The 27,411-nt window shown below is 40.1% G+C and overlaps 1 protein-coding gene across 1 annotated transcript in view; it reads left to right on the top strand.

The window, feature by feature from the left end:
• Window positions 1-27,411, top strand: part of MYO3B (myosin IIIB) — a 354,102-nt gene that overhangs the window by 25,552 nt on the left and 301,139 nt on the right. Inside the window, exon 7 of the mRNA XM_012725499.1 lies at window positions 15,764-15,909. Within this exon, the coding sequence (XP_012580953.1) occupies window positions 15,764-15,909 (146 nt within the window). The remainder of the gene's footprint in view (window positions 1-15,763; window positions 15,910-27,411) is intronic.

Here is a 27,411-nt window from a genome sequence, read left to right as displayed (position 1 = left end):
AGAGAGAGAGAGAAGGGGTGGTGAGAGGATTTTCAGAGAGAGAGAGAGAGAGAGAGTGGGAAGCAGAACAGGCAGATTGATGAAGTACACTGCTGAGGGGAGCAGCAGGGGAGACAGGAGAGGTCTGCTGCCCCATGTGGGTCAGCTCCCTCGCTTGGCTTGAACTTATGCTGAAATGGTTGCTGCTAGTTTCATGGTGCTGCACTTTAATACACTGCACCACCAGGGAGGGCCCCATATATCTGTTCTTAAATGAAAACATAACTAAGGCCACTCAGTTGATGTTTGGGTTGGCATAATGTGGACTATAACAGTCCCTGTTCTAATCTACAGCAAGCTGATGTTTTCAGAATTGCAAAATGTAATTAAGAGAAGATAGCTATTTGTACATTTCCTATGAAGTTGGTGGCTTTTCAATTTCAGCTGAGTTCAATGAAATACGTGGAGAGTTACTATAAGCAACATTTTAGTGATCTATAATGAGCTTCTGTTGCCCGGATTACCTGAAAGTGGTTTCCTATTGACAGGGTAAAGACAGCATCTCACCTTGCCTGCTGTAGTAGATAAATTGAGGAGTAGTCAGGTTACTGTGTGAGACATTGGAGGTGCCTTTCAGAAATAAGTATCTGATTTCTCCAGGCATACCTCTTTTAGAATGTGGGATTGTGTCTACTGCAGTTTTTAGCACTCAGGACTGTACCATCCTCACTTTTTTATTTTCTAAATGGAGAATTACTTTTCAAACAAAGCTTCTTATCACTCTATAATTCTCTGTAAAAATGTCCACAGGAACAATTGTCCATTTGTCAATATAATTCAAGAAACACTTACACTCTTCCCTGAGCAATGCTTTAGGGCAAAAGCAGTCTCTGTAAAGTGTAATCAACAGTGGTTCAGCTAACACTGTCTTCATCTGATGGCCTTGGTGGTAGATTGATCTGAATATGCTTTTACTACTGCATGCAAATAAGTGACATTTAGATTAAATATGACAGCAGTGCAGGCAATCCCATTGCCAATAGAATAAAACCATCACAGGCAACTGTGCCTTTATTCTGAAAACATAGCTGAAAGATTCTTGATCCTATTTTATTTTTGAGAAATTGAAGCAAATTATTCTTTCCCATTTTTATTTCCATTTTTATTTCCCCAGCTTGAGCTGCTGCAATATTTAATTCAAATAAGCTATCCTACAAAGTGGGTAGCTAATGGAATGTGACCATACCACAATCAAATGTTGACGAGCAGTCCAAATGCACAGTTCACTGGGGCAGCTCGAAGCTGCAGCATGAATTCACCCTCGTTTTGTCTACACTCCCCACTTATTTCCTCTCACTGCTACACTTGGACACCATTGAAGCTGGAAAACACTAGGTAAAAACAGTGCATACTCAGCAATGTAGAAGAAGAAAAATTCTAGAAGGTACCCATAGTACTTTGAAGCATTGCTAGTGGGGAGATATTGCTGGCACAGTATGGCAATGAAAGTCAAGATCAGTACAATTTTTACAGTTTTTCAGTAGCATACTATGACTTGGGAGATTATTTTAAGAAGGAAAGAAAAACCTATGTCTTTAGCAAATCACTCTGAGCAAAATGACTTAAACAATAGGAAATTAATTTTGTTATGTAAATGGAAAGGTCAGTGATTCCAGAGTTTGTTGGTTAAGCAGCTAAGAAAGCCATAAAAAATCTAGATTCTTAAATTTCTATGGATGTTTCTCCTGCAAGCTACATGGCATCCTTGTTCAGGGACTGACTTAGGGACCTTAATGTCAACACTGTCCATGAATATCTGAGGAACAAATGTGGCTCCTGCAGACCAACAACCACCAGCATCCATGGTGCAATTCAAACCAATGCCCTGTTCACTCCCATGGGCAGCTCTCCTGCGCTTTCTTCCTGTCCTGGGGTCAAAACCACATCTACCCTATACCAATTACTAGTATCAGTTTTCTAGTACTACCATAGCAAAGTAGCACAAAAGTGTAGTCTAAAAGAAAAGAAAATGATTATCACACAGTTCTGGAGGGTAGATGTTGGAAGCAGATTTGTCAGGGCCATGGTTCCCTGTGAAGCCTCTAGAAGAGGATCCCTTTTTGCCGCCTCTAGCAGCTGGCGATTTGCTGCCAGTTTTCAGCACTCTTTGACTGAGAACTGTGTAGGTCCAGTCTTTGCCATGGGAATCACATGGGGTTCTCCCTCTATGTCTGTTTTTATGTAACTGTCTTATAAGGACACCCATTGTGGTGGTCCACCCTATTCCAGTATGTCCTCAACTAACAATATCTGCAGCTATCCCATTTCCAAACAAGCTGATACTCTGAGGTTATGTGTTAGCACCTCAACACATTTGTTCTTGAGCACAATTCACCCATAAAAACCTTCCAAATACTTAACACACCTCCTATATGGTAAATAACTCAGATTTCCTAGGTAATTAGCCAGTCATTTGGAACGTGTAGGTCAGTGACCAACCATGTTATAGATACTAGTTTTGTGTAGAGAACTCCTCTTTGCTTGATTGTTTCTCTCTCTTTCAACCTCCACCCCCCACTCCTTTGACCCTCTTCCACACACCTATACAGTCTCACTCCTCTCTCCTCAGGCATTTGAAACAAACAGTTCTTTCTGGATATACCAAGTTTATCAAATTGCCATTACATAGGCTCTCAGCACCTTCAGAATTAATTTTGTTCTTTCCTACCTGCTTTCTGGCCAAACATTTCTGATGTTTTCCTGAGATGTTTGACCAATGTCACAACCTTCAGCCTTCTGCTTACTTTAAGTCTCTGTCTCGCTGCCTGGTTTGTAGGCCTATAGCTTAGTCATATATACATATATTTAAAACATAATTTTTCCATTAGCCATGTTCATTGTCTTTTTTCTCCTCTACTGTCTTTTGAAAGCCAGTTTCTTCTCTCTCTCTTTTTTTATTTATTTATTCATACAGAACTAGGGTACAAGTCAGAGGTGCAGGGGTGGTAAAGGACTTCACCAGAGACAGAGTGGGGAGCAGAACAGGTAGATTGACGAAGTACACTGCTGATGGGAGCAGCAGGCAGAGAAGTCTGATTCGCTATGTGATCACTTCCAGGGCTGGGGATCAAACTCGCACTGAAGTGGTTATGGCCAGCTTGCAGTGCTGCACCCAACCTGTTGTGCCACCAGGGAGGGCCAAGCCAATTTCTTTAAGAAATAACATGAATAATAATTTTTCACATTGCACAGATGTTTTACAAACATTTTTTAAGTTGCTCACACCTACCTGTGAGCATGATCGCATTGATTTTACAGATAAGGGACCCAAGCCTCTGCCGGGCCTAGAGACCTAAAGTACTAGATGAATGGCAGTGACTGGACTCTGTTATGGTTTGCAGACCTGAGGCATTTCCAATGCAGCCCATTGTGTGGTTGGTATTGGTATTGCTCAGTCAGCATTTGCTTTATACACAACCAGGTGATGTACTGGTCTATGAAAAAAGGCCATACAAGCTTAATTTATGTCTAGTTATGGTGATTGCATGAGGTGTTAGGATGGCTGACCTTTAATCTACTTTTTTCATCATCACACAAGGAGAAGAGTTAAACTGAATGGTCATAAAGGAATAAAACACAAGAAAAGGAATCACAGTCATTATAGCTTTAATTGAGGGTGTTTGTAAACTGTGTTAAAATAATGCACTGGTATGGCCTTTCTGGCAATTGAAATATTGAAATATTTCCATTCTGGATGGTAAGTGTCTGCTGTTCAGAGCCCCTTGAGTGCTCCCTTGGAATGTTAAGACTTTGACCTGGCAACTCCAGAGGAGTAATGTTTGATAGAAGCAGGGAACGTTAAGGACCATCTCCAGTGCTTGAGCCAGTTAATGATCAGAGTTTAAATACTGTGCCTCTTAAGCAAATGTACAGTGTGAAGGGAACTTTTACCTAGTGAAGACCTGCTAATGCACCAGGGACCAGGGACTGTGATAGGTGATTTTTAAAAAATATTTTACATATATTGTTTATATCATTCTTCATTTTTACATAATGTATGGTTTATCATCTCATGTATGGTCCCCAAGAAATTCCCACTACTAATTTATCCATGTACCATCACTGTAGTCACTTGTGTTCTTCCAATCCCTGTTTTGATCTAGTTTCTTCCTCCACTCAAAGAATGTCTCTGGTTTATAGTTGCCTGCTGATTTGATTTTCACTTTTTGATAATTACATTTTACCCCCAACCCCTTACCTTATTTGTGTTCCCTACATTCGTCCTGTAAGTGAAACCATTTAGTCTTCCTTTCTGGCTGATTTCACTGAGCATAATTCCTTCCTGCTTCATCCATGTTGCTGTGAATGGCATGAATTTATCTTTTTGATTGCCTAGTAATATTCCCATGTGTTTGTGTGTGTGTGTGTGTGTGTGTGTGTGTGTGTGTGTGTGTGTGTGTATGGATATACACCACATCTTGATTCAGTCATCTATTTTTGGGCATTTGGGTTGTTTCCATAGCTTACCTATTGTAAATAGTGCTGCAATAAACATAGAAGTACAAATACTTTTTTGAATTCATTTTTTTTCATCCTTTGGGTTGATACCCAGGAGTGGAATTGCTGAATCGTATTATGAGAGGTCCATTTTTATCAGTTTGAGGAACCTTCACACAGCTTTCCATAGTGATTGGACTGGTTTGCATTCTCACCAGCAGTGTCGGAGAGTTCCTTTTTTTCCACATCCTCACCAACATTTGTTGTTTCTAGTTTTTTTTTAACATGTACCATTCTCACTGGAGTAAGGTGGTATCTCTTTGTGGTTTTGACTTGATTATGATAGGTAAATTTTTAAGATATTTCATTCTCACAACAGTTCTATATAGTCAGTATCATTTTCCTCCATTTTGCTATTAAGGAAAGTGAGGCTGAATGAAGTATAGGATATGGTACCCAAATTCACATAATTAGCTAGTATTTGGAGCAGCTTCACTCTTTAGAAGACATGGGATGCAAATTACATTTACAGAAGAAAAACACTAAGGCAGGGTAAGAGTTGTGCTGTGCTAGTTCAGAACAGAGTTGGGGCTCCAGAATTCAGGTTTGCTAACCCACCAGTCTTGCACCCTTTCACGTTAGTGTGTTTATAAAGGATATTTGGTATGAGAAATGTGTGCCAGTTAGTGGCGACAGCCCATAGAACAAAGATTTGCAAGATGTGGTGGAGTACTCTGCAATTGGAGTGCGAGTCACATCATTTTAAAAGATGCGCACAAAGGACCTCTCACCTCTAATTTAGAGGTTGACTACACTTCGCAGTCCCACCAATGGAGTGGCAGTTCATGTACTACAGATTCAGTTTACTTGGCTTTTCCCTAAAACAGCCAAAGGTCTGTTTCTGGATTAGACAGCAGACTTGTAGATAAAATAAACATTTGCTTCTTTTTAGAAATTTTTCTGTTTTATTTCCATCTGCTTGTTGTTGCAAACAAGAGCTAATCAGCTGAGCAGAGAAACAGATGTGCTGTGACGGCTCCAAAAATGGGTCTCTCTCTGGCAAAGGGTCCTTGACAGGGGATAGTTGCCATAACAACCAGCTTACACCAATGCAGAAATATTGCAGGCTTTTTGCAATCATCCTTGCTTTCATTAATTATACCACTCCTACCTAAATTATATGATAATGCTATTTCTTTTGCCACTGCCAGGACTAGAGATGACAAATGAGATATTTTGTTTCAAAGGACTGAGAAAGCCATAAAATCAACAGCACTGAAGTATTATTATTGGCATTATTGCCATTTTGTTCCCTAAGTTCTAGCTAATGCTTTGGTTCCCAAAAAAGATTTAACATTTATTGAGTGCTTACTACATCTCAGGCACTAAGTGTTTTATATGAATTAATTCATTTATAATCCTCACAGCTATCTTATGAAGTAAGTGCTATTTTGAGTCCACAATTTTAGATAAAATAAAAAAATCACATAAAGTAGCTGTTACCAGGATTGGAACCAAGCCAAATACTGATTTCAAAATCTTCTCACTTAACCATTATATTATATAAAGCTGTTTAATGTGACCATCAGTGTATCAGATAGAATTATCCTGCCTAATACATTAGTCAGGAAAAAATATATTTCAACCTCCTACTGGAAACCACTGGCATTAGTACCTGAGGGAAGGATCTGGAAAAGCAAAATAACAAAAGTATTTAGAATAGACTTGAAGAGATTTTGATTTTACTTTTAACTATGCCACTCATTTAAAAAAGTGATTATAGGGCCCTCCCTGGTGGCGCAGCGGGTTGAAGCGCTGCACTGGGAAGCTTAAGCCACTTCCCTATGGGTTCGATCCCCGCCTGCCCCGGAGGTGACCACATGGTGTGGCAGACCTCTCCTGGCCCGCCCGCTGCTCCCCTCAGCAGTGTACTTCGTTGATCTGCCTGTTCTGCTCCCCACTCTGTCTCTGGTGAATTCTCTCACCGCCCCTGTATCTCTGGTCTGTACCCCAGTTCTGTATGAATAAATAAATAAATCTTTAAAAAAAAGTGATTATAGTTCAGTTATTTTAACATGGGTTTCAGATTTGGTAGAATAGTTACGTCTACAAATTCTGAAATCATATGCCTGGGAACAAATCTTAGATACCTACTTAAGCCAGATTTATCCACAGACTCCAGTAAATTACTGAATATCTCTGATAAATAAGAGGAACTAAAGTTGAAGGAGGGAAAACCTGTTTCAAAGGATGATATGAAATAATATACGTAAAGTGTTTGGTAAGTATTATGCAATTAGTGCTTCCAAAAATGTGGGTGCATATTCCCCCCCATCACCCATCCTTCTCTAACCTGTTTTCATCTGTAAGAGGAAATTGGCTTGGGGAGTTTCTGCCTTCAAGTTCCCTTCTATTTTTCAGAAAACACTTAAAGTTTTCAGGGGAATAGTCTCTTCCAGCTCTCACATCCCTAGTGTTCTTCAGATAATAAAGGCAGTATCTCTCCAAGCGTTCAATAAGGGTGAAGCGATGACAATGGCATGAAGCGATGACAATGGCAAGACCTATTGAGTCACTTTTACATGATTTTGCTTTAAAGAATTGAGGATTCTTGTGATCCCATCGGCCAGTCATTTTACTGTGGAGAGCACAGACTTTGGTTGTTTAGGGGGGTTCACGTGAAAGGGTTTAGAACCTTAGATCACTGGCCAAATGACCGATGTGTCTTCCTCCAAAGACTTGCACTGAGATTCTACAGTCAGACTCCTGTGCCAGCCTGTCAGAAACAGAGGGATTCTTTCCTATCCTGTTCTGGGGCTGCTCTTGCCTAGTCCTGCCTTTGAGGACACTAAAGTACAAGGTCATCACTTGGGGCTCTGGTGGATTAAGGACCTAGACAAGGATGAAATGACTGGGTACAGCTCTAGCATTTAACCTCGGCTCAGGGGTGGATTCCTTCTCAGAGCTCTGTGGGGAAGTTGAGTCATATGTCATTGTGGAGGAAGGAGGCTGCCTCTGGGGGTGGTGGTGATATGTCATCCTCCTCCTCCTGCTTGTTCTAAATATAGGACCCCATTTGAGGCCCTCAAAGCCCAGATGTGCAAAACACATGAGACTCAGAGCAGAGGCTTTCTCCTCCCCACTTGCTAAACAAGGCATGTTAAAGTAGTAGTTTCTGTGTGCATTGTAACTTTCTAGGCTGATATTCCATCCCTCCCTGGGGAGCTGAGAAAGTTCAAGGCACCTGTTAGTTCGTCATCCACCAGAGAAGAACCAGTGCTGTTGCCATAAGGATGGGAGTGTTTGCTGGAGAAATGTCAGAACTGATCTTGGCTCTTCTTGAGTTCTGAGTCCCAAGTTACCTAATTACTACTCTCCCATCAGTGCCTCTGCTATGCTGCCCAGGACACATGGGCTGAGCTCCACAAAAGGGGATTCACACCCCTGCCTGACAGTTGCAGAACTGTCACTAGGAAACAGAGAGTTGGGCAGTCAGCATTATGAATGGGAGCATAGAGAAGCCTTGAGTTGGGGGATAAGTGGTTGCAAGTAGATTTGGGGAATCTAGTATTTAAGGTGGTCCATTATCTTATAGCTTTCCCAAGTTAAAGGACATCAGTGCTTTAGGCATGGGACATTCCCATGGGTATCTTGGTTTGCATGGTGATAACATTCTGGGAGAAGAGAGAATTCAGAGGCTTCTTGTAGGTGATGGGATATGCTCAAGCGAGAACATTCAGATATTTTATTGGGTTTGCATCTTCTTTTATTTTTCAGTTGCATTTGTGGAAGAGAAAGCTTTTACTTTTTCTCATTATTTTCTTACTGTGGGCTTGTAATTTGTGTTGCCAACTAGCTATGTGACTTTGGGCAAGATTTTTAACTTTTCTGAATCTGTTTCCTCATCTGCGTAGTGGTACTTGGTCTAAGAGGCTGTCAAATGAACTGATGTGTAGAGCTTCTTATTCTTCCCTTAATTGTGTTCTGGTAGAAGTAAAACTTAATTGTGTTCTGGTAGAAGTAAAACATCCACTTGCAAAGGAAAGGGACCACAGAAAAGCGAGTGAGAAGGCAAAAGTGATAGGCACAAGAACTCTATCTGCTTGAATAGCGAGCATGCTTACATGCTTTTGGTATGCAAGTTATTGAGTCTGTGGTTTAAGGAACATGAAATCTTTTTGGCAGTGGCCCAGCATCCTCTGTATTCTAAGAATTCCCAAGAAATGCCTCACTCAGAAGGATAGGGGGAACATGGAGGTTGCTCCTGTTGGCTGTATGAACCAACTACATGACTTCAAACAAGTGTCACCTGCCCACCTGGCACCTCAGTTTCCTCCTTGGTGAAAGGGGTTGAATTAATGAATCCAAAGAGTTCTTCCAGCACCCATCTCTTGTGTGAGTTGCTGCTGAGGCGAGGAAGGCAGTGGGGTTAACCAGGTCAGCAAACAAATGTCCTCCAGAGCCATTTTATTACAAAGGTTACACAGAGAAATTTGGGCACACTGATCCACAGGATAGCTCTGTGAGTGTTGGCCATGAGTCTGAGAATAGGACGTCATATAAATAAAGATACATGACCTGTTCCCAGGGCATCAGAAATTTAAGTGCTAACAATCCCAAGAAAATGCTTATAAAACATCAGATTTTAGTTAAATAGAATTTTTCTGAATTTCCTAAGTTATGATTTAAATTATTTCTGGTAATTTCTCAGTATGGAAACTATAAATTTCAAATCTAGCTTTAAGTTTGAGTTTTACAAAAAATATAAATAAAACCTACATACTTATCAATTTCAGTTTTTAGTCCCTGTCTACCTTGCCAGAAAAACTTGAACAAACATCAAATGCAACTTTCCTGGATGTTGTGTTTCATCAAAAGGAAGAGCTGGGTTATTTATAATGATAATTTCAGTTCCAGAGAGGTTCTATTTTAAAAATCTTTATGATCAATAGCATTTATCAATTATGCTGCATGAATTGTGTAAACAAAATTAAGAGTCCTATTTGCCTTCCTACTTCTGAACGTATCTTACTTGCCAGTCTAGTGAATGCATTTGTGGCCTCAAGGTCAGCCAAGGATTAATAGCTTTAGGTCTGTTTGCCTTGACTCCTTTAGAGCTGAATTTAGCTTTTGAGATAACAGCTTTCTGCCTGTGTACTTGAGTGAAATTTTAATCTCAACCTTTGGTTATAATTTTGGAGCACATAATCGATTCTAGTAAAGTGGGAAATCAGAACATATAGGGAGAATCTAATTGTGTTTTTAATGGTATTTTAAAATAGTCTAAAAAATCTGTTTTTTTTTTAATTTGAAAAGTCATTTGTTTATAAGAACAAAACATTTTTCCTTATTGTAGATGGTTTATTTTATTTTATTTTATTTTTTTTTAAAGATTTATTTATTTGTGCATACAGAACTGGGGTACAGGCCAGAGGCTCAGGGGCGGTGAGAAGCTTCACCAGAGACAGAGTGGGGAGCAGAACAGGCAGATCTACGAAGTACACTGCTGAGGGAAGCAGCGGGCGGGTCAGGAGAGGTCTGGCTCGCCATGTGGTCTCCTCCCGGCAGGCGGCAGGCGGGAATCGAACTCATGCGGAAGTGGCTTCAGATTCTCAGTGCTGTGCTTTAACCCGCTGCGCCACCAGGGAGGGCCTGTAGATGGTTTTACAGTAATATATCCTTAAAACTATTGGTCAAAACCACATTTAAAAAAAAAGATTTTAATCCAGAAACTCTTTGAAATATAGTTTGATGGCTTAAGTTACATATTTTGTTGGAATGTCCACAATCCCATATGCCAACTTTTTAAAACCCCTTTATATCCAGTCTAATACAGATGTTCCTCTCAGATAATGAAGAACTTGAGCTAAGGAAAGATTTTTTCAAGTTATAGCCCAAGTCATTCTGATTGAAGTAGAGGGTGGATCTTATAGCTATCCTTAGTTGTATCAGCAATCCTACTATTGTTTGAAGTCAAAATGAAATTGTAGTTATGTGACAGTTCATGGGATCATCAGAAAGAAAGTGAAAATGTTACCTCAAGTCTTGGGCTTAAAATAGTTAGAAAGGGATATCCTTTGCTCTTCTTGCATTAATCTCATGAGAACCTAATTTCATAGCCAAACTATTAACTTTAACCTGCCAAATTGTTGATGAAAAATCTCATCATCAAAAATACCCTGAAAGATGGAGTCATACCTTTGAAAATTAAGGTAAAGTTTTCAATACTTACTTACATTATCCAGACAAAAACCACATTATTTTCTCTTCTTTACTATAGACATAATTCACAAGTCCCCATAGATATTTTAGAAAATACAAAAAGATATAAAGAAGTAACCAAATAAAGTGGTTGTTAGCCATGCATTAATGACCCAGTGACAGTTACTATTATCAAGATTTTGGTGTGTAGAAAAAGTTGAATAACTAGCACTATCATAAGCAGTGCTCAAGGTCTATTTTCTTTGACTCCTTTAGAGCTGAATTTAGCTCTATATGAGAAAGGGATCATCAGATTGCATGGTAAGAAAACAAGCAAGTAAGTTAAATAATTTGTTAAAGTTATTCAGTGAGGGTGTTGGCAAAGTAAAATGAAAGTTTCCTGGCTTTGGGATTTTCCCAGCCAAGGTGCAAGTCTTTCCATAATTTAAGACAGTTTGTTTTTCTCAGTCAACCTCAATAAAACTGAGAAGAGCTGGTCCCAGGGCAATCCAGGAGATAGGTGTCAAAGTGGTTGTATGATTAAGCTAGGGTACAGTTGCACCCAATAGACTCCTGAAGTAGGAGACACTTTCTCTGTGGGGCAGGAAGGAGTGGCTGGGGGCAGATGTAGAGAGTACAGAACTTTGGAATCTGTTAGCTAGAGGAAGGCTAAAGAGAATTATTCAGCCATCAAGGAAAGTTGGCTGTTACAACTTTGCTCCAAATACAGTGGCTGGGGGCAAATGTAGAGAGTACAGAACTTTGGAATCTGTTAGCTAGAGGAAGGCTAAAGAGAATTATTCAGCCATCAAGGAAAGTTGGCTGTTACAACTTTGCTCCAAATACCAGTAGAGTGAAACTGTTAGTCAAAACCTTATTTCTTGTTCTTAGTTCTTTCCAGAAAGAAAAGTTTTTGGATTCCAAGGTAGTAATGACCAGTAGTTAGGACATTCAAGCTACCTCTAGGTAAGCTTTTGGCATTGGACACTAAGACTGCTAATGCAGAGCTATTACAAGTAATCCAAGAATTAGTGTTTTATCTTTTCTTAAAATAAGCAGCAGTGTAGTCTAAGTGTACTGGAAAAGCCATGAGTTCACATTTCAAGGTAGGAACCCAGACATGCCCCATTAGCCAGCATCCAAACAGTTGCTCTGTCACTGAAGCTCATCTTCTTTAATGGAGGCATTATCACAGCAAACAGCTTCTTTTCACGGACCTCATGACCTTCTACAAATTATTGGCAATAAAATCTCCTCAAGGTTCTCCCCATCCAGTTCACACAATATAATCTTGTTTGCTCTAGCTAATTTGCATGGAGAAGTTAGCCTCTAGTTGGTGATGTGTCCCAAAATCACTTATTTGAAAACTGTGAAGTTGTAGAATGTTAAAGCTGGAAGGGATGGTAGAGACCATTTATTCCCACTGTTCCATTTCATATATTAAAAAAGTGAGGCTTTATAAACATAAGTGATTTTCTACAACTCACTAGGGGAAGAATTTAGACCCAGTTTGAACATGTTACAGTGCCAGCCAAACTGACTTTTCCTCCTGACTTCCTGTCTTGCAAATGACAAAATGTTCTCCTGGTCACCCAAGATCATAATGTCAGTCTGTCTGGGTGTGTCCTTTCTCTTATCCTGCCCTCCAGTGATTCTCAAGTCCTGCCACTCTGTCTCTACCACCCTCCCTACCCCAAACTCATCCTAGCCTCCCCATTCCACTGCCTATACCTGTGGTGGACACAAAGGCTTAATCTAAAGGAGAGTTTCTACTTGACTGACTTGGGCTTGTCTCCTCCTTAGGGCAGTAGAGGTAGGCTGCAGGGATGTGAGAGGACAGGTGTTTGAGGTCTGGAGCTTTTTCAGTATTTCAATTGACTTCTCTTTATGCATTTAAGAAAATTTATAGAACCTGGGCAACCTGGTCCCAGAGGAGGGCACTGCCATTGCTACCCTCCTTTTCTTTGTGAACTGTGGTAGCATCTGATTCAGAGAGCTCTCTGTGATGTCACCTTTTCCTGGGGCCAAGGGAATCAAAGCCCAGTGGGCCACCCATTTAAGCTCAACTTTACCAAGGAAAATGCTGAGCTAAGGAGAAAGGGATTTTTTTTTCTTGTAAAGAAATAGTTGCTGACTTTTGATTGCTAGAGCATCCAGTTCCAGGAGGTGTTGGCCTTCCATTGGGATGCATGTTCCAGAGGGCTTCTTTAAATTCGGCCACTCATGTGACCAGCATACAGAGCTGTTTGCTTCTGATACCGATCAGTCTCGATACCTGAGACTCCCTCTGAGAAGATGGAGTTTAGATGACAAAATATTTAAAACTCAGGTTAGTCAGAATATCACAAAAACTGATAATTCCACTACTCATTTAACATGACCTTTGCTATATTAAGCACATGTCATATTGTATTATTTGTTTACTTATCTGTCCTCTTTCTGTGCTCAATACAGCCCTGGCTATGACTAGCTGTGAACTTTAGTTGAGACATTTAACTCAGTTTTCACACCTATAAAATGTGTGATGATAGCACCAACCTTATAGAATGATTATAAGGCTTAAATGAAGTGTGCATTTGTCTTTTTCTCCCTAGGGCCTAGTGCCATCTCTGGCTAGTGAGTGCTCAATAATTGTGAATTATTTTCCTAGAGTAATTTTCTATAAAATTCTTTGGAAGGCTGAACCTAAAAAATGTCCTTGTCACTTTACAAACTTAATTGGGGAAGAGAATTTGACCAAAGAATAATTTTCTGTTAATCACACTGACTTGAAAATAGTGTCTGTCTATGAGAAGTTGAAATCAGATAAATGTTTTGAATATTTTATGAGAGCACTTGAGAAACATGAGGATATATCTGTTCCTATATTTGGATGGTTCTTGGAGTTGTCTTATTGCCTTCTACAGCTCATCTGAGATGGCTCAAAGTTTATTTGAATTTTTTCCCTGAAGTTGAGAACTATAGGTACTAGTTACTTTTGGTCACTTAATAAGAAGTGGTCTCCCTCCAATATGGCAAGCGTTTGGAGTCCATATCCTTTGTTGTACCTTCCAGTGCATGCTGTCTTAGGAAATTTATAGTATTCATGGTTTATCATTTAATTATAGGTTTGTTTTAAATTTCATTTGGCTGTAGCTCTTGTTGGGGAATGAGCCTTGTTTTTCTCATAGGAATATGTGAGTAGTGAACTGTTTGCTGATTGATAGGTCTAAAATTATGTTTTCCCCACATGTTTGAAAATGTCATTTCTGAAAGGGAAGGTGTTGAATAGCCTTCTCTAGAGAGCTTTAAAAATAGTTTTGTTTCTCACCTGATTGGGGTGATGCAAGTGAGGTCTTTGGGGACAAAGAAATGACCTCTACCTCTAAAAATTAGAATTACTTGAACTTTAGTTTGAATACAGGCTTGAAAATTATGTACTGAGTATATAACAAGATATTCTATCCAGAGAATGGGGCTGGAATCAGGCCAAGAGTGCAGTTACATGGGAAATGTTCTTTAATTCAGACGCCGGCAGAGAACGGCTGAGGGCAATTGTCAGAAAAGAAGTTTGAGGTCTCAGTTGAGGTGGCCCATGTGTTTGCCTGTCCTTGCAAGCCCAATTATCTGGTCTGACAGAAAACAGGTGCACTGGTTTTCTGCCACTGCCCTAGCAATACCACACATTTAATGGCTTAAAACAACACACAATTATCTCCTCACAGTTTTCTAGGTCAGAAGTCTGGTACAAGGTTACGAGGCTCAAATGATCTTCCCCATTTGGAAGTCTCACAGGCACCTCCGACATCAAAAGTCCAAATGGGGTTTTCCACATCTGCTTTTCAAGCTAGATCTGCTTCTCCTACTGTCTTTCCCATCTCATTAAATACCAATTCCATTCTGGAATTACTCAGGTCAAAAATAGGATTTGTCCTCATCTTTTTTCTGCAAATCCAGTTCAAATTTATATAACCTCCACCTTCAGATTTATATAATCAGAATTGGATTATTTTTTCTGACTCAAGTCCTTTAGTGGCATTTTAAAACATTTTGGCTTCCTTTACTCATGTTTTAATGCATCCTCAGTGCAACATCCAGTGCTCCTGCTAACATGGCCCCCACCTCTGTCACCACCAAGGCGAGTGGCCCCTCTCACTCATTGTCAAACTCAAAGACCTCTGAAACTTAAGAGGGTGGTGGCCCTGTCACCCTGGCCCTTCCTTTGTTCACCAGCCATGTTGCTTCTCTAATTCATACATCAGTGAGGATATATCAATACATCATTAGACTCTCAAAGTTTCCCCCCTTGACAATAGCCACGGGATATCCTTGGTTGAGGAGGCAGTTTTCAGGTCAAATGGGAACCCCCCGGGTCCTTCTCTATCCTCTGCCCCACTTCTTTTCCCAGCCCCATGTGAAAGCCCCAGAACCCAAGAGGAAGACTTTTTCCAGTCTGACTCCAAACAATTGATAGAAACAAATTTTCCTATAGGAATCTGTGCTCCCCAAACCAACCCCAGCGATACTTTCGGGTTCTGCTGCTCTTCTATCCAGGTAGATCAATAACTGAAGTGACAGCTGCTGCTGAACTACAAACCAGTTGTTGGAATTTGAAGAGCAGGCAGATGTTCTTAGAAAAAGGGAATGGAGGGCATGGTTCCTCGTTTGTGTTAAGCACATCTTCCAGAACCTTTCTGCTCAACTGGCTCCTCTCCTCAGGATTTTGTGTAGGAACCCAGCATCTTAGAGAAAAACTGTTTCTCACTGTTGGATTCAGTAACTAGTCATAGGGTGAAGGATGCAGACAAAAATTTCCTTAAAGGAAGGCAGGCTTGCAGGGAGGAATTCATCTTTGGTCTTGGTACTTGGAGGGTTTAATGCATATTTAGTGAACTTAATTGTCATTATAAAAACATTCATAATCATGTCAGATGATAAATCAGTTACACACAAATAAAGTCTAGAAAATAAATACACGTCTTATTATCATTGAAATTCAGTATCAGTGTAGCAAAGGGACTGAGAGTTGCTTAAGATCAACCAAGGCCTTTTAGGACATCTGAAGTGGCAGTGGGGTTGATTGTTATATCCTGCTTTTGTCTAATAGGTCATTGCTTGTGAGCAGCAGTATGACTCTTCCTATGACGCGCGCTGTGACGTCTGGTCCTTGGGGATTACAGCTATTGAACTGGGCGATGGAGACCCTCCCCTCTTTGACATGCATCCCGTGAAAACGCTCTTTAAGATTCCAAGGTAGGACACAAGATGGCGCTCTTGGCTCATTAGTTCTTCATGAAAGAGGCTCATTAGAGGGCTAATAAATAGTTCCTGAACAATTCTATGCAAATCTGAGACAGCCTGACTGTAAGACATATTTATTCTTGAGAAAGAAAGGAGGTGAGGTGGGTGGAGGGGAGGTAGTCCTGAAAGATAACATACCCCAAGGAATACTTTCAGTATTCTTAATTTTTCTGAGATGTTTGTGTTTTGTGCTTTGCACAAGAAGACTAAAAATTCTATTTTGGATTATCTTTATAAATAATGGTCTTTTATTTTTACCTACAAATAATTTCTGGTCTTCTCCTTCCCTTCCACTTTGATTCTTTCTTGAGTATCTGAGAAATTTTGAGGGAAAAATTGTATTTTTTTAATCCACTCAGATCAGTACTAAAAAGCATCTGGAAAGTACTACATCAGTCATATGACTTTCTCTTCATCCCTAAATTTTATTCTTTTTTTTCTTTAACCTAAATTTTATTCTTAATGGGAAATTGTGCTGAAAGTAGTCTGTTTGAAGGGCAATAAGATGATAGCATATTTTCTATTGTACCAATAGAGGTTTCTCCAAGAAGCTCAGCGGCTTGTCTTTCTTCAGAATTTGGCCAGGGTTCTAATTCAGAAAAGGAGGTTACCAGGAGTTTTATCCTGCCAAGTTGCAAGATTTATATCTTCCACATTTCTCTTTCAAAAAGAATGCTTTCGGCTTGCTGGGAATCCTTTAGCCATGTTAACAATAGTGTTAACCTTTCATTATCTGCACAATCACTCAGCTATCACAGCCTTTAAAATTTTCTCCTTGATTGCAATTAGCATTTCTGATTAGGTCTATTTATATGCAGATGAGACTCCCTGCGTTCATCATCATAATGTCATCATTTCATACCTAATCCAGATGCGAACTACCACCCACCACTATTCCCGGAAAGACAAAAAAAAAAAAAAAACCCAAAAAACTGGTTTTCCATTCAAGTCATGGTCAGTTTTTTTGCCTTTTCTGAAGTATAAAAACAAGTTACGGTGATTAGAGAAGCATACAAAGCTCCTGACTTTTTAAATTAAAAGTCTGGTGAACGTTCAAAAGTGGTGTTTAGAACACAGAATCCCCCAAACATTATATACAGCAATAAGTCAGAATATGATGTTTGAAATATGAATGTGCCTGATTTTTAACAAATGCTTTACTCTTTAACCATTTATTTACTGTGGCTACATTAATTTCTCAAATATCAGAATTGAGGTAAGCAATTAGCGAGCTATGCATACTTACGTGTATGTGTGTGTATGATGTGTCTTTTTTTCATTTCTTTTTAAAATTATGTGCCTGTTAAGAATTTCATAGACTGATGAATGTGAGGCAGCTAAGAAGGGGAGTGTTTATTTCAGTAGCTAGATACTGTCTTGCTAAACAGTATCTTGTGACTCCTTAGCTTGCTTCTGTGCCCAAACAAGCCTGTACTCTCTAATAATCTCTGTGCTTTTCTTCCCTTACCCTGCCTGTTTTGAGAAATGTTTCCAGATCTGAAACAAACAGCCAAGTCCCCCATTGCCTGCTTCAAGACAGGGTGAACCAGGATGGGGGGGGGTGCTTAGAAAAGGACCTTACAGATTACAAGGAATCTTTGCTAACATAGGTAGGAGCTTCGTTTTCTTTCTTCCTGGTGGGACCTCCTGCCCTTTTACCATCTCTTGGCTCCAATGTAGGTGATAAATCAGATTGAACTAAGGAATGTCAACAATAATCAGTCAGCAGGTCCTTAGTGCTATTCTGTGTGCACAACTCTTGCTGTCATTGCAGTCTTAACCCTGCCTACTTGACATTCCTCAGCAGGGAAGATGGTGGTTTTATAAAGACATGTAGCATACTTGCATATACACTACAGCTTTTTGCTTCCTGAAAGGTAATGCTGGGTTTATATTCATCAAAGTTATTTACTTAAAAATCATCCTGCAGTTCTCATATGAAGCCTTTGGACTAACCAAACTTGCATGTGTGTACTATCTTAATTTTAAGTGCTAATATGTATCCTTTCTCAGTATAGAAAAATTCAGCATTTACACATTTTAAATATTTAGGTTTTTTACCTGTGCATTTGAAGGAGTGAGTTCTTTCTCCGTCTCTCTATTGGTTTCTCATTGTTTTCTTTCCTAATGGATATAACCAAATGACAAATAATGGGGAAAAAAATCCATTGGTTTCAGAATCCACACTTGCAAATAATTGTTTTCAGCTCTCTGAAACAAATTTAACAGTGAAATCCATTACAGAGTTCTCTGGAATCCAGAGCACCATGAGTGACTTCTGACATTCCTTACTTGATCTTTGCTATAATACTCACCTTACTAAAATAAATTAATTTAAATTCCAAGGAAGGAAAATCAGGGAAGAAGAGACTTTTGTGAGTTACTGAAGTGTTGCTTACATGTGAGGTGAGAGCCTCAGGTGTCAGCAAGACAGGTATTTACATAGGTTCCCTGGCTACTGTGAGAAAATATGAAACAGAACCTGTCTGAATGTGGTTGACTTGCCTGCACATAGGTCTCTTGCTCCTCCTCTCTCTGACCCCATCCCCTTTGCCTTTCCCTTGACCTTCACATTAGAAGATGCCACATGGAGTAATCATGCCCTCCCTGTCTTTGAAATGCTGTGTGACTCACAATCTTTCTTCTATTGCTAACACACGGAAATTATCTGCCGATTGGCAGAGCATCCACTATTTGCTGAACCTGTCATCATGTGTCATCTTGTCTGATGCCTTTGCTCCAAAAATGTCACCCCTCTCTGATGTTGCTGTTCTGTCTACTGCTATTTTTCTTCAGGCCTTAGAAGGGAGGAAACAAAAAGTCACTGGGTCCAACAATAGCTCTCGCTCGTGAATATCTTTTGAGGACTCCTTTAAAATTCCAATTAAAGGGAGCTCTGTTTCATAGATATAATTGCAGGAACCCACTGAATTAGGAGAACTGTATAATCATGCTTGTTTTGGGCAACCAGGTTTCTTTCCCTAGTGTGGAGTCGTGGCTAGTGACTGACTGACGGGAGGCAGGAGGGTCCAGTGAGGGTATGTTTATTGAACAAAGACTGAAAGCCATATCCTCTGCCCATTCATGTGGGACAAGATAGTGTCTGACTCTGTCCAGTGTCTTTGTGTACAGAGTGCTTCTCCTTCACTCCTTGTAGAAAATGCTGAATGGTTTCAAGATTCCCAGCAGAAATGTCCTTGATAGGAATTGGATGAGATAGAACAGCCTGAACATTCCAGTCTTTGAAGCCAGTGATTTTCCCTTTCTAAAAGAGACATTTCCTTATATTACATGATTCAAGGAAAGGAGAACTCGTGATAATCACCAATTCACATTTAGGCTTATTTTCCTCACCAAATTTAGGTTATTCTAAACTGTACCCAACTATATTATTGTCCTAGGGATGTCACAACAAACTTGGTGGCTCTAAGCAATAGTAATTTATTCTTTCACAATTCTGGAGTCCAGAAATCTGAAATCAAGAATGTTTGCAGAGCTATACTCCTTTAGAAGGCTATAGAGGAGAAGCCTTCCTTGCCTCTTCCACTCTTCAGTGGCTTCTGATGTTCCTTTTTTTTTTTTTAAGGTTTATTTTTATTTATTTATGCATATAAGAACTGGGACATAGGCCAGAGGTGGGGGGGCAGTGAGAGGATTCACAAAGACAGAGTGGTGAGCAGAACAGGTGGGTTGACTTAAGTACACTGCTGAGGAGAGCAGCAGGTGACACAGAGAGGGCTGCTGTGCTGTGTGGGTCAGCTCCTTGGCCAGAGATCGAAGTTTTGTTGCAGTGGCTGGCAATAGCTTGGTAGTGCTGAAACTTGAACTCCTGCACCACAAGGGGAGGCCCACATCATCTGATTTTTCTTCCTCACCCTCTGCCTTCTTTTCTGTCTTATCTTAAGGATACTTGTCATTGAATTTAGGGCCCATCCTAATGTAAGCTAATCTCATCCTGAGACCCTTGCCTTCATTACATTTGCAAAGAACCTATTCTAAGAGACATCACATTCTTAGGTTCCAAGTGGACATTTCTCAGGGGTCACAATTCAACCCATTACACCAAACAGCTTTCATGTCTCCCTGATTTTCTGAGAAACTAATTTGGGGCAAAATAGAAGACAACCAGCTAAATGATGATGGGGAAATGATTATAGTTAACCTCTGTCAAGGACTAGCACAACATGATGGCACAGTGCTGTTTCACTGTTGCGTCCTCTCAGTAAACCTGTGTAGTAGGTATATCACCACTTCTTTTTCTAGAGGAGAAAACTGGGAGCCCCGCGAGGAAGCCCTATGGAGGAAAAGTATTCAGATCTAAGAAGTTTGACTCCAGTAGCTACATGCTTTACTGTTACATAGAAAATTGGAAGCTCTTCCTTAAATTATATTTATTTATTGGTGAACTATGACTCAAGTACTTAGGAATATATAGGGCACCCCAGTATTTACTAAACTTGCAATCCATCATCACTCTCCCTGCTCCCAATTTTAAATGACTTTGTAAAACTGAAACTTAGAATTTTATTAGTGTCAGTGATTGTGTCAGAAAAGGAACTAAAGAATGGAAATCAAGACTCTCATCATAGGTGATCATGGACCCTTGGTTCATTTGATTTATGACACCAAACTCATAAACTCTTCTCTTCAATCTTCTCTTCCAGCATTTGCCTTTAGTTCTTAATTTAGAACACTTAAGGCAAGTGCTTGAACTAAAGAATTATAGAACATGTATTATATAAAAGTAAAGAGGCACTTCAGGTTATTATTACTGGTGCCCGGAAATTTCTTCGCATCCATACCTCCTTGCAAAATTTGTAACTGCCACATCAGGGCTGTTTCTGGTATCTAGTATCTCTTCTCTTTGCCTTCGTACTGTTTTTTTTTTTTTTTTCTGTAGGAAATATTTGCTTTGGTCCTGGGGTAAATGCAAATCTGTTTCTGGCATTTTGAGTTAACTTTTTCTTTTTTTTCATAGGAACACTATTTTAAATGGCTATTATGGGGGAGGCAATACAATACATACATCTCTCACTTTGGGTGCATTCTTAGACCCTTGTGGCTAACTAGACTTTTACAGTAAAATCTGAGGAATTAGCCTGTATCTAAACTTTATGTTTGTGGTGGGGGGAGGGGCGGGAAACGAAAGCTTTTTAAGTTCTAAAATACTCATTTACAGTAGTGCTCTGAAACAACCTGCTGGGGATTTGGGTAGATGGGTGTCATTGCACTAGGACATCTGAAATTTTGTTGACTCTAACTTGAATGCTTGAGTTGCAAAGATGAATGACAGTGCTTGTTTCTTCCAAGGAGAACATAGTTTTACTGTTGCTTCCCAATCATTGGGGTAGGTGATTGGGTAGTTTACCTGGATGATGTGCGAGGTGGGGTTCCGAAAGGGTAAGTCACCCCTGAACCATTTGTGAGTTTATTTGAAAGGTCTTGTCAGGGACTCCATTCCTACCGATGACTGATGACTCGTATGGAAAGCAATCCTGGGGCCCAATTTTTATTTAATTTCAATCACTTCTTTAAAGGTAAAGATTCCTTTTAGTCTGACTTGCCTAATTCACAAACCAAATTGTTACTACATGGGAAGCCTGATCCTCAGCTGCGAGAAGATGCAGAGGCAGCAGGGAGTCCTGAGTCACCAGTAATTGTCTGACTATTACAGAATTGTCACAGGACATTTTCCCTTAGGGCTGTGAAATATAAGAAGAAATTAAAACTAGACTATTGTTGCTGAAGTGTAATGAGTGAGGGGGATGGGTGTTTAATGGCACAGTAAGGCTGGATTTGCCCTGGGGAATTTTGGTTTCTCTTCACCAACCCAGGTCACTTAGCTATTGGCCTTTTGAGCAATAAACCTTCACAGTCCCCAGCTTCACTCATAAAGCAAGAGGAGCTGGAAGAATTAGTATCATTTAGCATTTAGTATCATTTAGCATTTATTGAGTGCCTAATAGAAAAAAAGTTTGAAACACTTCAGCAGATAAAAGGCAGCCTCTTCTGACTCTCTTACTTTTCCTTGAAGAGATTTCTAAAACCATTTTTAATGGCTGTGGCCCCTAGCCCTATGCATGCCATGGAGGAGCCCTCCCAACCCCCTGGTTATCCTCTTCTTTTCCTTGGGAAATCAGTGGCTGGAGGCAGCTGGCAGAAATGCCCCAGAAGGCTTCCACTCTGTGGAACATGTTTCTAGACTCTTTTATAATTCGAACCAAGCAGCTGGAGCTGTTAGTTCCTGTGGAGGTACAGCTTGTTGTCCCTCAAAGTCCCGGCAGGTAGGGAGAGTTCAGCTTTGCAAGATTTCATTTGAGAATCAGGGTACAGCAGCAGCACGCCTTCAGCGACTGCTAGTCCCTGTCAGTAGAGCAAGAAGTTCTTCCTGAGAGAAGGGCTTGGCCAGAGAGTGCAGGATGTTGACTTATAGCACCATCTGTGCTTTCTCCCTCATTACTCAGGTTTCATTATTTTGGTAGCATTCATTTTGGCTAATTCCACTGTGTCTCCGAAGTGATAGGGAGGAGAACAAAGTGGATGAGCAAAGAAACCAAAGGGTTTGAGGCTCCCTGCTTTCCTCTTGACTCTAGAACAAGCTTACAAAGATGAGGAATAATTGTAAACTGTCTTCATGGGTTGATAAAGTGGTAGGGCAGGAGCAAAAGAAGGATAAAGATGAGGTGATAGTCTGGAAGAAGACTTTTTCACAGCCAGACTCTCCATTCCTGGAGAATCATGGGATAGCTAATATCAGAAAGAAAATAGAGTGTGGTAGTCAAGCATGGGTATTTACATCTACTAATTTCACAACAAAATTAGTTGCTCATAACAACATCATTTTTTTTTATTTTATAACAGTATTTTTACATCATTTTGTACATTTTTTTTTGTCATCTCAATTGTAATCCCCGTGGGTTTCCCACCACCAAGTCACCCGTGTGCCATCACCATCATCCTGTGCACTGCCCTCCCCACCCCACCCCCCCGTTTTTGATCCCGTTCCCCACTCCACCCCCACAAAATGTCTCTGGTATATGGTTGTTCATTATTTTTGTTATTTTCTCGCCTGGTCCATTATACTCCTGCTATGAGTGAAACCATCTGGTATTTTTCTTTCTCTTTCTGGCTTATCTCACTAAGCATGATCTTTTCCAACTCCATCCAAGTTGCTGCAAAAGACATGTTTCTCTTTTTTGGTTGCTGAGTAATATTCCATTGTGTATATGTACCACATCTTTTTTATCCAGTCATCTACTTTTGGACATTTGGACTGCTTCCATGTTTTTCCAATTGTAAATAAAGCAGCAATAAACATGGGGGTACAGGTATCTTTTTCAATCAGTGTTTTTGTGTCTTTTGGGTAGATAGGAGTGGGATTGCTGGGTTGTAGGGAAGTTCCATGTTTAGCAGTTTGAGGAATCTCCAAACAGTTTTCCATAGTGGTTGTGCTAGTTTGCATTCCCACCAGCAGTGCAGGGGAGTTCCTTTTTCTCCACATCCTCGCCAACATTTGTTGTTGCAAGTTGTTTGAAGATGTGCCATTCTCACTGGGGTGAGTGGTATCTCATTGTGGTTTTAATTTGCATCTCCCTTATTACGAGCGATGTTGAACATTTTTTCATATGCTTGTTGGCCATCTGCATTTCCTCTTTGGAGAAGTGTCTTTTTAGCTCTTCTACCCATTTTTTGATGGGGAACAACAGTCATTTTTTACAATCATATTTTATCCTCATGAGCCTCTGGCATCTGGACTGGGCTGGCTCAGGCATCTGCAGTTGCTAGGGATTTGACTGGAGACTATCTGTGGCAAGTGACTTGGTCTACTTTATGTACTTCTCATCTTTCAACAGGCTAGCCAGGGCTGTTTTCATGTTGATTCTACTTGACATTGGTTCTAAGCATAGATTCCAGAAAGAGTAAGAAATTGGGTATTAGCCATAGAGGCTGTTCTGTTGTCAGTTCTCTTGTGTTGTTCCAGTACCAGTTCTAGCTTGATGTGCTGGATCCTACAAAGGGAAGGAATATTTGAATTTATATTGCAAAGAGTTTGCTTTTCCTTACAGTTCAAGAATTGAAATCTTCCATTCAGAGTGCCACTTTCAATTATTTGAAAGCTCAGCAAACTGATTGATACTTGTAAGGAGGAATTGAGAGAGAATGAAAATTGTTTTCTCAAAAATCCTTACTATTTACACTGTGCCTAGGACACTGAAGGGCACTGTCATGAATATTATCACAATTCCTTTTTTAGTAGAGATTTGGACCCTCTCTCCAGCCCCATATCTATCTGTGAAACCAGGAACTGCCCATCTGGAGAAGTGGAGCTGTTCTAGATCCCACTTCTGTTATGTCTACAATGAGTGGTTGTTGTTAGCTTCTGAGGAAAACTGAGACCCAGTGCTTTTCCTTTCTTTTCAGTTCCATATATATATATATGTACATACACACATATATTTGGGGATCACATGTGTTTGTGTGTATGTGTGTATATGTGTGTATGTGCCTACACACACACACACACACACACACACACACACATAGTGACTGTTTTGGTTCAGGGTTGTGTGGTGTGAGCTTGGCTGCCACCCTTTTCAAGGTAGCTTCAGCCCTTTTGGTAAATATAACTTTGCCCCATCCTGGAAATTTCTTGCTCTCAGGTAAAAGGACAATAATTGAAATTCTAGACAGATGGTCACTGACCCAAGATTGGGTCCCATTTTTTTTTTCACTAAAGAGAAGTTTTTTTTCCAGCTCAATCTGGATAGGCTAAAAACATTGTAAAGGCAGACAGGAACCCAAGGCAGGCAAGGGAATTGTAAAGAGAGTACTTTGTGGTTCTAGATGAGTTTAGGTTTTTTATCTGGGAAGGGTGATACCCTAGGTACTAAGAAAATGTATAGTTGAGTGAGGCCACTGATCTACTGTTAGTGATCTTGGAAGAATTTTGGAGAGCATGAAGTGTTAGAGGCCTGAAAAAGGAGAATGTGCTTCAATTCTTCAAAAAAAAGGAGAGGGCTACAGAATCTGCAAATTACCGTCTGGTGAGCTTGACATTCATCCTGGGCTGATTATGAAGACCCTCTTCCCAGCTCCCTTGAGTAGCATATGAATTCTTAGAAGGAAAATATGTGATTACTAGGAATTTCCTGAAAATGAGCCATGACAGACTAATGTCTTTGTTTAGAATTATTGCAAGACTGGTACAAATGGAACTGTTTTAGACATACTTGGAATTTTGCCCTTAGGTAAAATTTGTTATCATATCTTTGTGACCAAAATGTAAAAACCTAGACTGTAGAATAGTGACAGTGATGGATCATAACCCAGGAAAGATTGTGCTAAGGAGTGCTAGATAATGGTGTCAGTGTCAGCTCTGCAGGGGATGTCCAGGAGGCCTCAGGCAGGGCTCTGCTGGCCATCCTGTCTGCTGAAGGAGGACATTGCTGACTAATCTGTCACATTCATTGAAAGGGTAGCTGGTATCTGGATAACATGTTGACTTAGAATCCCCAAAGGTCTCAGTTGCCAAAAAGAATGGGGGTCTTTAACAAGCAAATAGGCTCAGAAAATGTGGTGAGCTGTATAAGCAGAGAGACCATGGATTAATAATCTGGGGGTGGGGGATAAATTTAATTGTGCTGTGGGCCCAGTTTGGGGGTGAGGGGGTAGGGTCAGTAGGGGCTGTGGTTGCAATCACTGGGACAATTTAAGATACTAGTCTGAGAATGGTCATGGTTCATGGGTGACTTGATGGTGGTAATTTTATGGGGAAAGCATCGTACAAAGGCAAACAATGATGTAAAAATACATATATAAATAAATCTCTGTTTCTATCTATCTATCTATCTATCTATCTATCTATCTATCTATCTATCTATCTATCTATCTATCTTATCTTATCTATCTACAGTTTGGGCAATACCCCATGAGATTCCATTGTAATTGTTCTGGGGTCAAGCTCAGCATTTATATAAATATGCAATTAATTTTACAACAGTAAGTCAATTTTGTATAGTTAACATGAGGATTGATAGAACAAATACCAGCCGTGCTTCCACATTGGTTGTCTCAACTAGACCCCCTAGTACTGCCACAGGAGAATCTTACTCCAGCAGAATTCTAATAGATCTGAATCTGGCATTTCAAGCTAGGATTCCTGTTGTGTCACCAGTCCCTTATTTCACCTCCTCAAGTGGCAAAAGGGGCTGTCATCCTTGGACAGAATGTTTCCTACTCTCATAGAAGTACCAGCATAAACTGTTTTCTTCAGTACATTCTCTGTATTTTGTGGGAGCTCAAAAGAGAAGAGTATTGGTGTCTGCGACACACTCTTCTGCCAGCAGAAAGATGCCACGATATATCTTCTTGTGGATCCTTTTATTCTGCTCCTCCCTCGCATGCTCTCTCTCTCCCCCAAGGGGAAGCATTGCTTAAATAGCATTCATTGGCCAACTAGAGCACTGCTCACGTGTATAACAACCATATTTGGGCAGGACACACAATGAGCATACATTGATCACGCAAGAGCATATCCAATAAGATTTAACTTCCTTATACAGGTGAATGTTGACATATTTTGTTTTTCACTAGCTCAACCGCACTGGCTAAAGGCCAGGCGCCATCTTGCCTGCTAAATCATGGGGCTAGGGTCCCAGGCACCCCGACAGGTGTCCCCAGGTGCTAAGATTGTTCCCGTTAACAATGAGTCTCTCCTGTCACCTAAGGGGTTCTTAGTCCTTGCTATACGCTACTTTCTTCTTGAAGCCTTAATGAATTAGTCTGGAACTATCCCCAGAAGTTCCACTGTAATTACTCTGGGGTAAAGCTCAAAGTTTATATAAATACACAATTAGTTACAAATATGGGAGTGTATGCTTGTGTGTGTGTGTGTATATATATATATATACATATATATATATATATATATATATATATATGTTGTAGCAGTGTGCATATTTCATATTTTAAAGTTCTCCCAGATGATTAACTACAACCAAGGTTGAGAAAAAACCTGCCCTGAAATAATTGATGTTCATTACTTATTTATATTTTAAAATTACTAAGTCTTTTCTAAACATTCTGGTTTCTGCCTTTGCCATTCTTATCCAACATTTGAATTGAGAAGAGATATGATGCTAAAGAGAGTATGTTGCGCCTTACAAGAAATCTAAAAGCATTCAAAAGGATTCCAATAAAATAGTGAGCTGTGACTATTATACATTGAATTGTGTTTTCCCCATAAAGGACATGCCAAAGTCTTATTCCCTAGTTCCACAGAATGTAACCTTATTTGGAGGATCATTGTAGAGCACGAGATAGGATGTGGTTATACTGGGGCAGAGTGGGTCCTTCATTGAAGACTGGTGTCCTTAAAAGTAGAGTGAGATTGGGGCCCTCCCTGGTGGCGCAGTGGGTTAAAGCACAGCACTAAGAAGCTAAAGCCACTTCCAC

Source organism: Condylura cristata, unplaced genomic scaffold, assembly GCF_000260355.1.
Source record: "Condylura cristata isolate star-nosed mole 26May11 unplaced genomic scaffold, ConCri1.0 scaffold00002, whole genome shotgun sequence".
NCBI lineage: Eukaryota > Metazoa > Chordata > Mammalia > Eulipotyphla > Talpidae > Condylura > Condylura cristata.
Note: the sequence above shows the minus strand (reverse complement) of the source record. Positions and strands in the feature narration are given on the sequence as shown.